The following is a 14,500-nucleotide window of genomic DNA, read 5'->3' as shown; positions in this document are numbered from 1 at the left end:
AAAGGGAATATAATGCCACATTAATATACCAGTTAGGTAACTGAATTGGTCTTGGAGGATAAATGACTCAAAAACAACTAGGAAGGTGGAGAATACTAAAGAAAGCCATATTCTGTCTCACGTACCAAAAGGTAAATGACAAGGCCACCTTATACAGTATGATTATAGAAGATGCAAAACCTTTGTCAAAGAGCCAGATCACATATGGGGGTCATATTCAGACATTTAACAAGATGGTGCTAGGAGTAATCAATTTTCCATGAACTGGTATACACACAGTGCTAGAGAATGGAGGTGACAAGAAAAAGCTTGTATAATTCAGCAGAACTCACATAATGCCGATTATAGTCTACAGGTAAAAACTTTAAATTACAGTATTTGTCCCTTTTGCACAAAAGTGCCACTACAGGTGGGACACCATCACAATGACTAAATAAAAATAAGAGGAGCCAATGATATCAAACTTGGACATCCATAATCCTAGTAAAAAAATGCCAACTCAGTGTGATAAACAAGTCACTCATGAGCCTTGGAAAATCTAGGAGTTTATATAGACAAGAAAGATCATTCACTGGATGCCAATCCTCTGTCTTCTTGGACCTAACAAACTAATGGGAGATAAACCCTAGAAGAACCAGCATGACTTTCCCTACTCTAGATCAATCAAACTCTGATAGCCCTAGAACTAAGTTCCAAAATCTGAGAATGCATGGAAGATGGAAACACTACAGGTTAGGTAAATAATAATGAATAATATGTGAATGACTAATCCTGAATCAAGGACCTACAGTGTCCATGAATCCATGGTAAATCTTTACCACACACTCAGAAATTCAGAGAGCCAAGCTACCACAGACACCAAAGACATACATTTCTCACTGATGCCACTGACAGCATTCTAACTGAGCAGATAAAACCCTTGGATCTGGACATAATCTATTATTGATACTAATGGACCAGGGGGCTAACATCAGGACTCTCAAACAGTAGTGGAACTATCATCCCTCTGTAGAAGTCCAAGAAAATCAAGACACCAATAATGATGGGAAGGAAGGTAGAAGTCAACAATCAAAGTATGCTAACAACTATCTCAGCTGTAGCTGTCCCTTTATGCAACTAAGCAGTAAATATCTCTGTCTAAACCAATTTAAACAGTTTGCTCCCAGACCTCTTTACCAACATGTAAGGTGCAGGCTTAAACTCAACTGGGGAAATACCCAAAACATCACATACTCAATGTACCAACAAAAGAAAAGGATCTAACTTCTTTCCAGAATCCCAAAACTGCCCTCAAATGCAGCCCCACAGAAGAACCCATCAAACCAATTATATGTCTTCATCTCACTATGAATTAAAGCACTAACAGTCTCAACTGAAAGTAACCACCCTAACTGTTGAATAAACTAGATATCATAGGTGAGATAGGAGAGACCTGATTTGCCTCCTGCTTAAAATAACATTTGGAAATTCATGCCATATAGTGGCTTGCCAAAAGTTTTACTTTTTTCTTTAAAAAAAAGAAAAAGAAAATCAACTATGTCATACAAAGAATGCTCAAAGTATTTCCAACAATCATAGTACAGAGAACCCATTAGTAAATGCTTTGTGAAGAAAAAGTGATACAATTATCTGAATGAGATGCTTATGTACAGTACCAGGTTAGAGGGTGCATTAACACAGGCAGAGAGTGTCATGAGAGAAATATCACCAAGTGCAATTAAGTGGGGTTTAAAAGACTGGAGCAAGTAAGAAAAAGCATCAGATCAATGCTTAGTTGGACAGAGGAAGAAATACTGGCAGTCAAGTAATAACTGTAATTGTGAGAGGAAGTATGTATGTTTTGGAACTATTGCTAGACTACAAAAACATAAGTATACATCTAAGTGTTTTTGAATTAACATGATTAAAATTCTAAATTCTTTCAAACTTGCTCTAAAAATCATTTTAAAACTATTTAAAATGTACTTTCTACTTCTACCTATATAACAAACTGTACTTGATTAAAAAAAAAAGTCGAACATTTCAGGTTATATGGTTAATTATTTTTATCTTTAGATTATAAGGCCATATATTCCTAATGGTCCATAAGCTTTATAAAAATATTCTTCTGGTCTTTGCAGTGAACAAGGCCAAATACATGCACTTACGTAGCCCTGTTTTGGGTTCAGTGTTATTTCTTCCGGTCAAATAATCTTTGAGTCTCGTTCCACATAGTTCCATCTGAATGTGACAAGTCAATGGCTGCATATTCTGTGATAAAACATACAAAGATCAGTAATTCAATACTTATAATGCTGGCTGATACAAAGGTGTTTTTCCATCATATATTTTGGAATATAATAACCGAATTGTATGTCATGGTTACTCTGCATCTCATTCATGGTTGTTTCTTTTAAGTTAAGCACAATACAACACAATAAACTATTTGCCCATATGAAGTATCAAAAACTGGTTTCTAGTGTTATAAATTTGTAGACATACTGCTCTGCCAATCTGGGGCAAATGGTTTTTCTAACAAAATGTAAATGTTTGTTTGTTTGTATTTAAGCAAGAAAACTGCACAGAGGACAAAGGGCTATCTGTGCTCTACCCACTATGGGTATCGAAACCCAAGTTTCGGCAATGTAAGTTCACAAATATACCACTGTGCCACTAGGGAGCTGATTAATAGTAATAAAATACATATATCAGATTTCTTATTTTTAAGAGTTTATTACAGAAACATTATTCACATATTGTAAATCCTCAAACTGCATATTAACAATTATCTGTCAATTTTCATAAATTCTGAATAATTAATGTAAAAAAAATTCTAAAGAACAAAAATGTTTCTTTTTCTGAAAATTAATAAATACACTAAAGAGTTTTTTTATATCATGACATAGACAATCTCAAAAATATGCCCACCTTAAGGATGTTGATCCCAAATTTGAGATTACAAATGACTAACTTCATTCTATAGCAGAAAACCTTTGCTGAGCCAGAGTTCTACCTCTCCTCTAACATCTAGCTCCCAGATTTTATTTAAAGCCATCCACCCATTCATTTGTTCACATGTTGAAACTACAGGTCACAACATTTCATATAATGATTTCTCTATCATTACTAAGAGATCTCCAGACCTTGAACTATATATCAGAGAAAGTTTACTCAAAACTAAAGACTGTTTTACTCTTAACAACTAACAAATGTCTTCAAAGCTAAAAATATTCTAAATTCATAGACCTTTAACTTACTGTTTCATAATATTCTACAATCTTGTTTTCTTTTATCTTTTCATTTACTACATTAATTAATTACTAAGTAAACTGGTAAATAATGATACTACACTTGTAGTTAATAAATATCTCTGTAACACCATTTTCAGATTTTGTTGAAGATGGAATAAGTGTATTCTGAAATGCTTGAACCTTGTAAATAACATGCTTTGTCAATCATCTTCATCTTTATTATTAAACCATTTTTATTGTTTTAAATCAAAGTGAAATTAAAAAGGTTGTAATGCATAATCAAATCATCCCTCAAGTTCAATTTGATATGAAAACTGATCTTAAGCCTATAAACATGACTCAAATGAAAAAGACCAGTAAACTTAAAAGTAAAATCAGAAGTTAACATTTTTTAAATTGAAAATGTATTTCCAACAATTCTTACCTCAACTAACAGTTACAGCTATGACTCAGCTGCTAGGATTTCTACCTTTGTCCATCTAAACATTGGTCTAATTTTTTCTTGCTTGCTCCAGTCTCTTACACCCACACCACTTAATTGCCCTTGGAGATATTTATTTTGTGAAATTCTACACCTACATCAATATGCACTTCACCATGGTAATGTGTAAAAGCATCTCATTTAGACAATCATCACTTTTTTGAGATTGACTTAATTCAAAATCTCCAACTCTGGCTCTTAGTGAGAGAGTATTAATAGAGGTAAGAATTATTGAAAATACATTTTTGATTTAGAAAATGTTAATTTTTAAAACATACTTACCTCTTTGCACACTTACAGGTGAAAAGGTGGAGGGATCAGTGAGGGCATTATCCACACAGAAAACATCTTCAGAAATCATGGGTGTGTCAGTATGAGACTGAAATGATAATGAGGGAACTACACTACTTCAGAAACAGAAATTCACCTGAAACTTATTTCATGTACTGTGAGTAGAATATTACATGATTTATTACCACTACTGGACTGGCCCTAACCAGACAGCTGAGGTTCTACTGCTCAAGGTTGGAATTAAAGAGCCATGCTCCCATATCCTACATTTATGGTTAGGACAACTGGACTGCAAAATATCAACATAAACATACACTTTTGATAAATCTGAATAGATACAACCATAGAGTATTGTGTTCTGAGTCACCAAAATTACTACAAGAAGGTAAGCTGCACCAAAGTCAACAAATCTTCTTCTCATGTTTAGGGAGTCTTCACTACCCAACCACATGGAGAAGGTAAATTCTACTTGTTCCCACAATTAAAGGAAGGTCATGGAATAACTGTGTTCAACCAAGGACCCAGGATGGGACCATTATGCATTCAGAATTATGAGGAGACAATAAACTTTCTTCATGAACAATGTACTAAACCAATACAGATCAAAAACAAGGGCCACACTCAACCCAACTGGATAACTGAATGTCATAACTGAACTAGTATTATGAGTAGACTCCTGCATAGATTGTGAATGTCTTACCAATATCTGGGAAAAAACATCCACAGACCCAACTTTGCCTTCTTCTCCAAGAATGGAAGGAATATGTTCTAACACTAAGGAGGAAAAAGCCCATCTCTATCACTCCAGTGACTAGAAATTGGAAGTGATAGGGATTCATTAGCTCCACTAATAGAAGCTGGGGGTAATGCACCCTGAAAAACACTGTTCCAGAAACAGTTCTATGGATGAACCTAATTCCCAGAATTTTTACAAGCAAACTAACCATGATTTTTCAAATCTAATTATCAGCAGGGATGGGCATGATCACTTTATGCTTTACGTAGAACAGTTCAGGAGTAGTGGTCTATCAAAGTACAATAATACCATCTGGTTAGCCTTTAGGTGGTCTTATGGAACTCATCTTTTCTACAGAGCCTGTTGCATTTGAGATAAAAGTATACTGAATTAATGGTTGTTAGTGCAGAACTGGTTTAATAAAAGCACACCTACCAAGGCAGTATTTCACACAGAGTGGGATCCTGTGAAAACAAGGTAAGGGACTCTCTGAAAGGTAAAGAAAAGACAAGCATAGCAATGAAAATATTCACCTCTCTGTGTAATCTAATGGAAGTGGTTAAGATAGTTTCAGTGGGAAATCAAAACCCTCAGATGAATATATTGCCAGATAGAAGTATTGGGAAAGATCCACATACTAGTCCACACAATGTCCTTCAGTAGGCAATTCAACTGGCTGCCAAGGATACAGAAGTATGACAAATTAAATTAGACATGACTGGCAGAAAATTTCTTGCCTTCAAAGAAAGTCAAGAATAAGCAATATGGAATAATTTCATATTCATCTCGTCCACGTAAAATGAAGATGAGTCCTGAAAAACTAAATGATTCCAATGAATATAATCTCCAAGGCAAAAAACAGTCAACAACCTTCAAGACCCTCAAGTGGACATAACAAAGGACCAAAATCTGATTGGTCATGAAAGTGATAATCAATGGCGAGATGAATCAGTAAAAAATACTTATTCCCTTCCCTGGTTGTCAGTGTCTAGGGAAAGAAGAATAGGTCTAAAGATATAGGTAAAAGGATAAAGTAACCTGTGGATAAATCAGTACAAGCCACTTGGACCAGAAATGTCTGGAGGTTAGCAGAAACAAATAATTAACCTTCAGATAAAGGTGGTATATGGCACATGAGGTTAAGGTTACAATCAAGTACTGAAAAAGGGCACGTAATATAACCTTAATACATTAATTAGGTAACATGAGTGGTTGTTTAGGGACAAAGGACTCAAGGCAACTTAAGGAAGCCAGTGAGTACTGGGGATCAAAAGAAATTTTGTCTCAAATATTGAATGGTAATTGATAAATCACTTTATATAGGGCAACTGTGGAAGATGTAAAACCCTTGACAAGTAGCCAGGTAAAAAAGAAAAGAAAAGAGTATGGTTGACACTTCTGACTGAAGTGGATTCAACCTCCTCTCAATACACCACTGCTGAAATAATATGGAGTTGGATGAGATTCAATTGAGCCTGACTAAGATATATGACGAAAAAACAATACCAAGACTGACAATATAGAGTTTGAGCAATAATAACTCTGAGGAAGCCTGTCTTGGTTATTCTGAAACTACAATCCTGGTGTGATGTTCAGACACTTGACAATATGGTGCCAGTAATAACCAGTCATCAGTTGAATGGTTAGTGCATAAAGCAAGGGAATAGAGATGACATGAAAAAGCTCAAATGATTCAGCAGAGCTCTAAAAGTGCCAATAGTGGTGAAACACCTCCATTATGGCAAAGTACAGATAAGAGCTGACTACATCAAACTTGCACATCCATAATACTTGTAAAAAATGCCAACTGAAATTGAGAAATGAGTCACCTGTAAACACTGAAGAATCTAGAAATTAATATAGACAGAAAAACTGATGACTGGACCCCAAAACCCCTGTCTTATTAGCCCCTGAGAGGACTAACACAAATATTTTTCTCAAACATCCAGACCAACCAAGCTCTGATAGCCATAGAACAAAATTTCAAAATCTAAAGATTTGCAGAAGACAAAAACCTTATAGGTTGGGTGCATAATGGTTATAAAGATGTGAAATGAATGATTAATCCTAACACAAGTACCTGTAATTCCTGTGGATCCACAGTGAAGTTTGCTCCACACCTAGGAGTTCATGGAGTCAAGTCCCCACAGACACTAAAGGTATACAATAATCACTGACACTCCTGGCAGCATTATGATTGAGCAGTGGAACCCATAAAGAGAGAAGGAATCTGAGGGGTTGAAGTTAGGGGTAAAGACTCTCAAAAATAAGCAGAACTATGACACCCGATAGCAGCCAAAGGAAAGTTAAAAGGCCAAGAGGGATGAATGGAGAAGATGACAACTGAACAAAAATCATCAACAGAAGAAATGACATTTATTTCATCCACCAGTGCAGAAAGATAAAACTGTTGAAGAATTTCAACCAGTGTATAAGCATTATCCATAATTTACAGAAAAACTACTAAAAGCCATGTTAAACTCGAAATATAAAGAACTAAATGACCTGCAGAAACAAAAAATGAATCAAGACTATCAACTGGCCTGCTGCATTCAACTAGACATTTATGGACTCGTACAATGTAACATCAATCAAATCAATAGTACAAACAAGAAGGAAAACAAGGTCCGCCATAACCAGAAACAATTTCGACAACAATTCTGCTAACAATCAACAACCTATCTTTCCAAGTAGAACTGAAAACATCTATTTCCCTGAAACACCTCAAAACAGTATCTTAAACAACTTTTTCAAAGAATTTTCACACAAAACCATCAACATAATTTCATAGAAAACTCAAAAACAACCTTACACAAAAATATAAACAACTTAAAACAAGAGTATCAAAATTCTAAAAGCAGATAAAGGCAATGCTATAGTTATAATGAACACAAATGAATACATTCAAAAAATGAACATCTTATCAGATACAAACAAATTTAAACATAATAAACATCAATCTAACAAAAACACATGAAAACCAATTAAACAAAATACTGCTACAAATGAAAAGAAAACACAATCTTAGAAACATTTATTCTTACCTACGAAAAATCGACTCACACACACCACAACTATACAGAACCCCCAAACCTCACAAACCCAATTGTCCACTATGACCCATAATGTCAACTTATGAATTATTTAACTACAACCATGGTAAATATATAGTGTGGGCATTTTCTAAGTACCTAACATCAGCTGGCTCCTCTTTCAAACTTTTTTAACTTTAAATTTATTCTTATTTAACTAAATCATAAAGCCTTAATGGCCAGTTTTGATGTAATCTCCCTCTTCACAGAAGTCGCAACCACTGAAGCCTGCAAGACAGCTTTAAAACTTTATATCCAAGACCCCAACCCATTGATAGACATGCCCATGAACCAATTAGCAACCCTTATAGAATTCACTACCACCAAAACTAATTTTACATTCAATAGCCACAACTACATACAAATAAATAGCTAAAGTATGGGAATCCAGTGTCACCAGTTCTAGCCAACATTTTTATGACACAGATTGAATGTCAGGTGGTCAATTCAGCCTTACACCCACCACTATACTGGTACAGGTATGTTGATGATACAACTGCTGGATCCACATCTACAGAACACACACTTAGTTTTTTTCAACCACGTTAACTCTATACACCCCAACATTAAGTTCACCTGTAAACAGGTAAAAACTAATCAAATAGCATTTCTTAATCTCAAGGTCACTAAAACTGATACACAATTCAAATCAGAAATCCACAGAAAAATCAACCATACTGAACTATGCATTCCCTGGGGCTCAACGTATGAAACAAAACCAAAACTCAACAAGAAACCAAATAAACACAGCCACAAAACTATGCTCACTCGATAAAATTAACAATGAAATCAACAAAATAAAACAACACTTCATCAACATCAACAAAATTTCCACAAAAACCGTGGAAAAAATTATATGCAAACACCAAGATCAACAATAAAGAACAATAAATCCCAAGATACAACACACTACAAAACCTTATACTGCTGCATACCATATATTCCCAACATCAGCAAACAATAACCAAAATTTGAAAAAAAACCTTAAAATACAACATTCCAGTAGAAATCAAATTTATACAAAAACCAGGTACAAAACTAAAAGTCCATGCTATGTAAAAATTACACAGACAAACACCACACCAACATTATGTATAAAATACAATGCAACAACTGCCATGACTTCTATATTGGAGAAACAAGCAGAGAAATGGAAAAAAAGGTTAAAAAACACCTTCACACGTTTTTGAACATTGCAAATAAAATAAACACAGCATAAACATAGAAAACACCCAGATACTAAGTAGGGAAACAAATGCAAAATCAAAGAAGCCCTACTTGTACAACAACTAAAATCAAAATCAAACCAGTATAAAGGAACACCTTTATATCTATACTTATTAATAACCTAACACACAACTGCAACACTCCCTACAATTCTGTACTGATTTATACTCTTGCCCCTACGATATGTGCCCGGTGATGGTCAGTTCCAATCTCTCTCTTTGTAAACCTGAAGATGACCTAGGAAGGTCGAAACGTTGTTCTGTGCTTATCAATGAAAGTGTTACTACCCATACCAGCCACTGCGAGATACATTTTGAACAAAGTTTAATGTTAGAAAACAACAAATTAGATATTAGATTTGTAACTTAATAGACATACCATGGTCTTACTAGGAGAAATTGTTTGTTTTTTTCATGTTAACTACAAAATTCCCCCTAGAAAATTTCATGGAGTAGATGTATTTTTTTGAGTCAGAATATGCTTCTCCTGGGCAGTAGTAGGCAAAATCACATACTCCTGATAATGTTGGCAGATAGTGCATAGCCATCCCACCACAAAACTGCACAGGAAACCTCCCTCCATGAGCCACAATGTTCACGAATGGAGAGAAAACTAAAAATTTGCTTCCACACCTTACAGCCCTCAAGTAAGTGCAGACTAAAAAGTCACTTGGAAAAGACCAAAGCCATCATGCTCGATAGAGCAACTGAAAAAAACAAACCAGAGGCAGCTTATCCCAAAATGGCCTCCCTTCTAATATTGTTTAGAGACTGTTCCGATTATCAATGTTTGGAACATGTTCTCAGGTAAGTTTGTTTTGTTAAAGCAAAAGCAAAACAACTTTGGACCATCTACTACATTCATGATAGAGAATTAAACACCAAACTTCAGCAGCTTAAGTATGTAAGCTTACTGCTATCTCACAGAGAGACTGAGAAGTTAACAGAATAAATAAACACAAATAAAAATTGTTTCCAAAATTCCCAGTATCGCCCTCAGTTGCACTCTCAGAAACCCCATCCCCCACTCCAGATAAACACTATAGAACCAAATATATGTCTCTATCTCACTAGAAACAAAATCACTGACAGTGCTAACTGACAGTGACCCTACCCCTTTCTGATTGTTTCCTGATGCTAGATATCAGAGGTGGGATAGGAAAGATCTGATTTGAATACAAATTAGATATAACAAAACAGGAATTCATACCTCATAGCAGATTGCTAACTGTAAATTTTTTGAAACAAAAATCAACTAGGTGACACTGAGATCATTCAAAGTATGTCCAACAATCGCAGTACAGAGAAACCTGTTAGTGAATATTGTATTGAGAAAAAGTGATACAATTATCTGAATAAGGCAGTTGTACACAGTACTAGGGGAAAGTGTGTATTAACAAAGATGGAGGGTTTTATGAGATCAATATCATGAAGAGCTATTAAGACTGAAGCAAGCAAGAAAAAATCAAAAATCATACCAATGCTCACATGGGCCAAGGAAGAATAACAGCAGTTTCGGATTACTGTAAGTGTGAAAAGAGGAAAGTACATTTTAGAATCAGGATTCCAGCTTAACAACTTTAGTGGAGTGTTGGAATTCAAGAGTACAAATAGTGTAAAAGTCAGCATGAATATTGAAGAAAAAATAATTTTTTGTTATGTTGTTTAATGAATTACGTAGATGCAATTGTTATTAGAGTTGATTTACTTCCTGCCAGATGCACAAACTATTCTAGTAAACCAAAAACTATCGAACAAACAAACAAAACAAAAAGTAACAGCTTTGTCCATAACTTTCACATTTTTGTATTAATTGTAATTAATCTCAAATAGTGACATTTATCAAACATTAGTATTATAGATAATAATCCCTTCCACAAATAGTTTTCAAATATATTTATCAGATTTATTCATGACTATAGAAAAACATGTAAGCATAGAAGATCAATAAAAGACAAAAATAAGAATTCCCGTTACTTCAGCAGTTTCAAAAGTTAGCCTTTCTTCATCATAAATAGTTGATGAAGAAATGTCTACCTATAAGATATAAACCAGATATAAACTTAGATAATAGCCGTGGGTTTAACTTCTTTTCATATATTCATCTTTTTTGTGTGTTGGAAGAAAAAAAACTAACATGGCATAAAAGGAAACAAAAACTCATAAATTAGTCAAAAGTTTCTTTAGATTCTCAAAAAAAATTGATGTCACTTACAAGGGTTTGAAGATGCTTTGGTGCCAGAAGATCTGAGTAAGTGTTTGAGTTGAATCTTGTATTTTGTTTTTCGTAATGAAGTAAATCCTCTACATTTGAATGTATGAGTTCACCACACAGCTGTTCATCATTGTTACTTAGGTAATCATTTTCATCTAATTCAGATGATGATGAACTTTGAGTTCTGCTCATTTCTTTTATCTTTACATGCAAGTCTTTGTACCGTAAATCAAAACATCTTTCAGCAGGTGTAGGATAGAAATTACTTATAACGTTTGAAGAACCGAGTTTTTGCATTTCTTGCGTTTGACATACTTCGGCGGGTGGCACGGTGTAATCCTTTTTCTTTAGATCCTTCTCTTCTTTCAAAAACGTTGCAGATTCTTTGAAATTTATTAAAGAATCTTCAGAAGCCCTAGAAAAGCAAAAATATTTAGAAACATGAAATTAACAGTAATCACAAGTAAAATTAAATATATATACAGATTTAAAAAACTTAAAAATAGCAACCTTCAACATTTTAGCTTCACAATTCTTGCATTAGAAGCTCTAACATCAATAAGACAAATGAAAATGGACACATTTGTACACAACCTTTAGGTATGACAACACAAAGGCTCCTGAGAAAGAGGATTTAGGGAAAGAAATGGCAAAAATTAAGGCATCTTGACAAAGTACATCCCAGAAATGAAGTAACCACATCAATTGTGACACAATGGAAGAAAAAATCAAGGGTGTAGTGGAAAAAGTTAGATATAAGCATCATGCTAAAACTTAATGTTATGGCCTAAAATCTTTAAAAGAAAATGACAGGTGAATAGAGAGTGAAAAAGCAGAGTGAGACAGAAATGAGTAAATGGTGAGGGAGAGAGAAAAATAAATAAAAAGAGAAGATAATCTAATTATAAAGCTCACCCAACTAGATAGCCTGAGATTCAGAAAAACAAAATAGCTAGAGAAAACAAAAGGCACATATTTTCTTAATCCAAGCACTGAATGATGAAAACTGGATTACCTGGATTGTTTGTTTGTTTTTGAATTTTGCACAAAGCTACATGAGGGTGTGACAGGGATTTAAACCCGTGTCCCTCAGATTACACGTCGAGTGCTTTAACCACCTGGCCATGGCAAGCCCTCAAGAAAAGGGAATTAGAAGCCAAAGAAGGTGTAGAAACAACATTGGTGAAACTAACTGAAAGATGGGGCAGACTTGGTTGAAATAACAGGAAGAGGAGATAATGAATCCTGAATCCAAGATCAGGACAGAATTAACCACCTGATATGTAAATGTGATAACAACACAGGTTGTCAGCATGCCTCCAATCACAATTACAGTCCTAGACAACTCCTGTCCAGGAGTGTTAGAACTTCAGGAGATATCAGAAACAAACATTAACCTTCTTCCTACCTGTGACAAGGTTTTAATGAGTAATATTTAAAATTTAATTGAACTACTTTATCCTAATTTAAGAACAGAGTTGGCATATAATCCAATTTTAATAAGAGTTTCAAGTTTTAAATTCTATATGGCAATGTTAAAAAAATCCTGAATCTCTTCTAGTATGAGAATGGCATCATTTTCTCTTTAGGCATTCCATCTTTGATTTATTTACCACCCCACCAAGAAGTATGACTTTAATTATAATGTTGTCATTACTCAGACAAAGTATACTTTTTACAGCCTTCAATCTTATTCAGTTACAAGAGCCATTAAATATAAAATCAGATCTCTTTTGCTACACCCCACCTTTCACATCCTCTCTTTCAGAAACTGCCAATATTTCTCTCTGACAGTTAATATTATATTATTTATGACCAACAGAAGTTCAAGGTTTTAATCTATTAAATGACATACTAAGTTATGTTGCTTTCATGTCAAACTTTATTTCAACAGGAAACACATTAATGAATATAAATGATGTTTTAATGAACATTGTTCAATGTGACTGGAAGTTCAAATTTTGGTAGGATAGTTCCATTTTGAAGCTGTCTGTCCCACTGTCCCTTAGAAATTTTAGGGGATGCAAAAATGTCCTGCTTTAGATATAACAAACTTAAATGTCACACATTATCAAAATTAATATTGGTAAGCACTACCGTATTACGACTGCACATAAGAGTTGTCCTATCTTTGTAAAATATCCTTCATTTTTGTATATTAACTTTCAAATACAAAGATAATATTATATATAAATTACAGATATAATAATAACAAAATAGCTTATACATTGTTTATATGCTTTAAACATTAGTCCTTGACTTTATACTATGAAACCATTTAAATGTTTTATACTAGCATTCAATAACGATTAAATCATAGGCTGGTGCAATACAAGTTAATATATGTAGAAGTAGATTATTTAATCAATGTTTGTAGCATGTGATATAAATATTCATGGTAACGGCATGAAGTAACAACTCTGTGTTGTGCAGAGAAGTGAGTTATAAAATGAACTGCACATTTTTATACCAACCCATCACAGTCAGTTTCTAAGCCTGAAACATTTTCACTTGAAGTATCTTCAAAACTTTGTAAACCTTGCAAAACAAAGAAAAGAAATATGTAATATTAGATTTCATTGCAATCTTATTTCATCAAAAAATGTAAGAACAGCACCAAATTTGTTTGATAACACAACATGTCCAGATGTTTGGTACTGCACTGTCATCACTAGGATAAGTTGCAAGTTAAAAGTGAGATTGATCGTGTAAATAGAAATATTTAAATAAATCTAAATACAAATTACCTTCTGTAATGCCACCATTTTTTTGTTTCAAAATCAATGTCCAAAAAATAATTTCCATGAAACCTCTGTAAGGATCCTAGTTCAAAATTTTTTCATAACTTCTTTGATTTTTATATTTATATCATCCTTGTAATATATGTCATTACCAACTTTAACATTTTTTCAAATAAATAAATAAATTAGTTTATCACTAAAGCAAAAACAAACATCATAAACATACTTAAAAAACATTATAAATGTTTTTGCCAACATATTCCTTTCTCTTTCCATGAATATAAAACTACAAGGAAGTATAAAAATATCCCTGAAGATTTACAAAGTAACAATGTAAATTCATGTTGATAGATTGAAGGAAATTCTCTTTTATGTAGAAATTTAAAAAAATAACTCTCTTACATGTATTGTACATATACAAGATGAGATTCTGAATCCGTAACATTACTTTAATCCTTTCTATCCAATATCTTGTTTCTATGAGGGCA

At 33.8% G+C, this 14,500-nt stretch overlaps 1 protein-coding gene across 4 annotated transcripts in view; it reads right to left on the bottom strand.

Annotated features, from left to right (window-relative positions):
- Positions 1 to 14,500, bottom strand: part of LOC143250786 (eukaryotic translation initiation factor 2-alpha kinase 1-like) — a 74,059-nt gene that overhangs the window by 22,897 nt on the left and 36,662 nt on the right. For all 4 annotated transcript variants that reach the window (XM_076501768.1, XM_076501767.1, XM_076501769.1 and 1 more), the window contains 3 exons: positions 13,746 to 13,809; positions 11,272 to 11,686; positions 2,148 to 2,250 (listed from right to left, as the gene is read on the bottom strand). In XM_076501768.1, coding sequence (XP_076357883.1) covers positions 2,148 to 2,250; positions 11,272 to 11,686; positions 13,746 to 13,809 — 582 coding nt within the window. The remainder of the gene's footprint in view (positions 1 to 2,147; positions 2,251 to 11,271; positions 11,687 to 13,745; positions 13,810 to 14,500) is intronic.

The sequence above is a fragment of the Tachypleus tridentatus genome, chromosome 5 (assembly GCF_004210375.1).
Source record: "Tachypleus tridentatus isolate NWPU-2018 chromosome 5, ASM421037v1, whole genome shotgun sequence".
Classification (NCBI taxonomy): Eukaryota; Metazoa; Arthropoda; class Merostomata; order Xiphosura; family Limulidae; genus Tachypleus; species Tachypleus tridentatus.
Note: the sequence above shows the minus strand (reverse complement) of the source record. Positions and strands in the feature narration are given on the sequence as shown.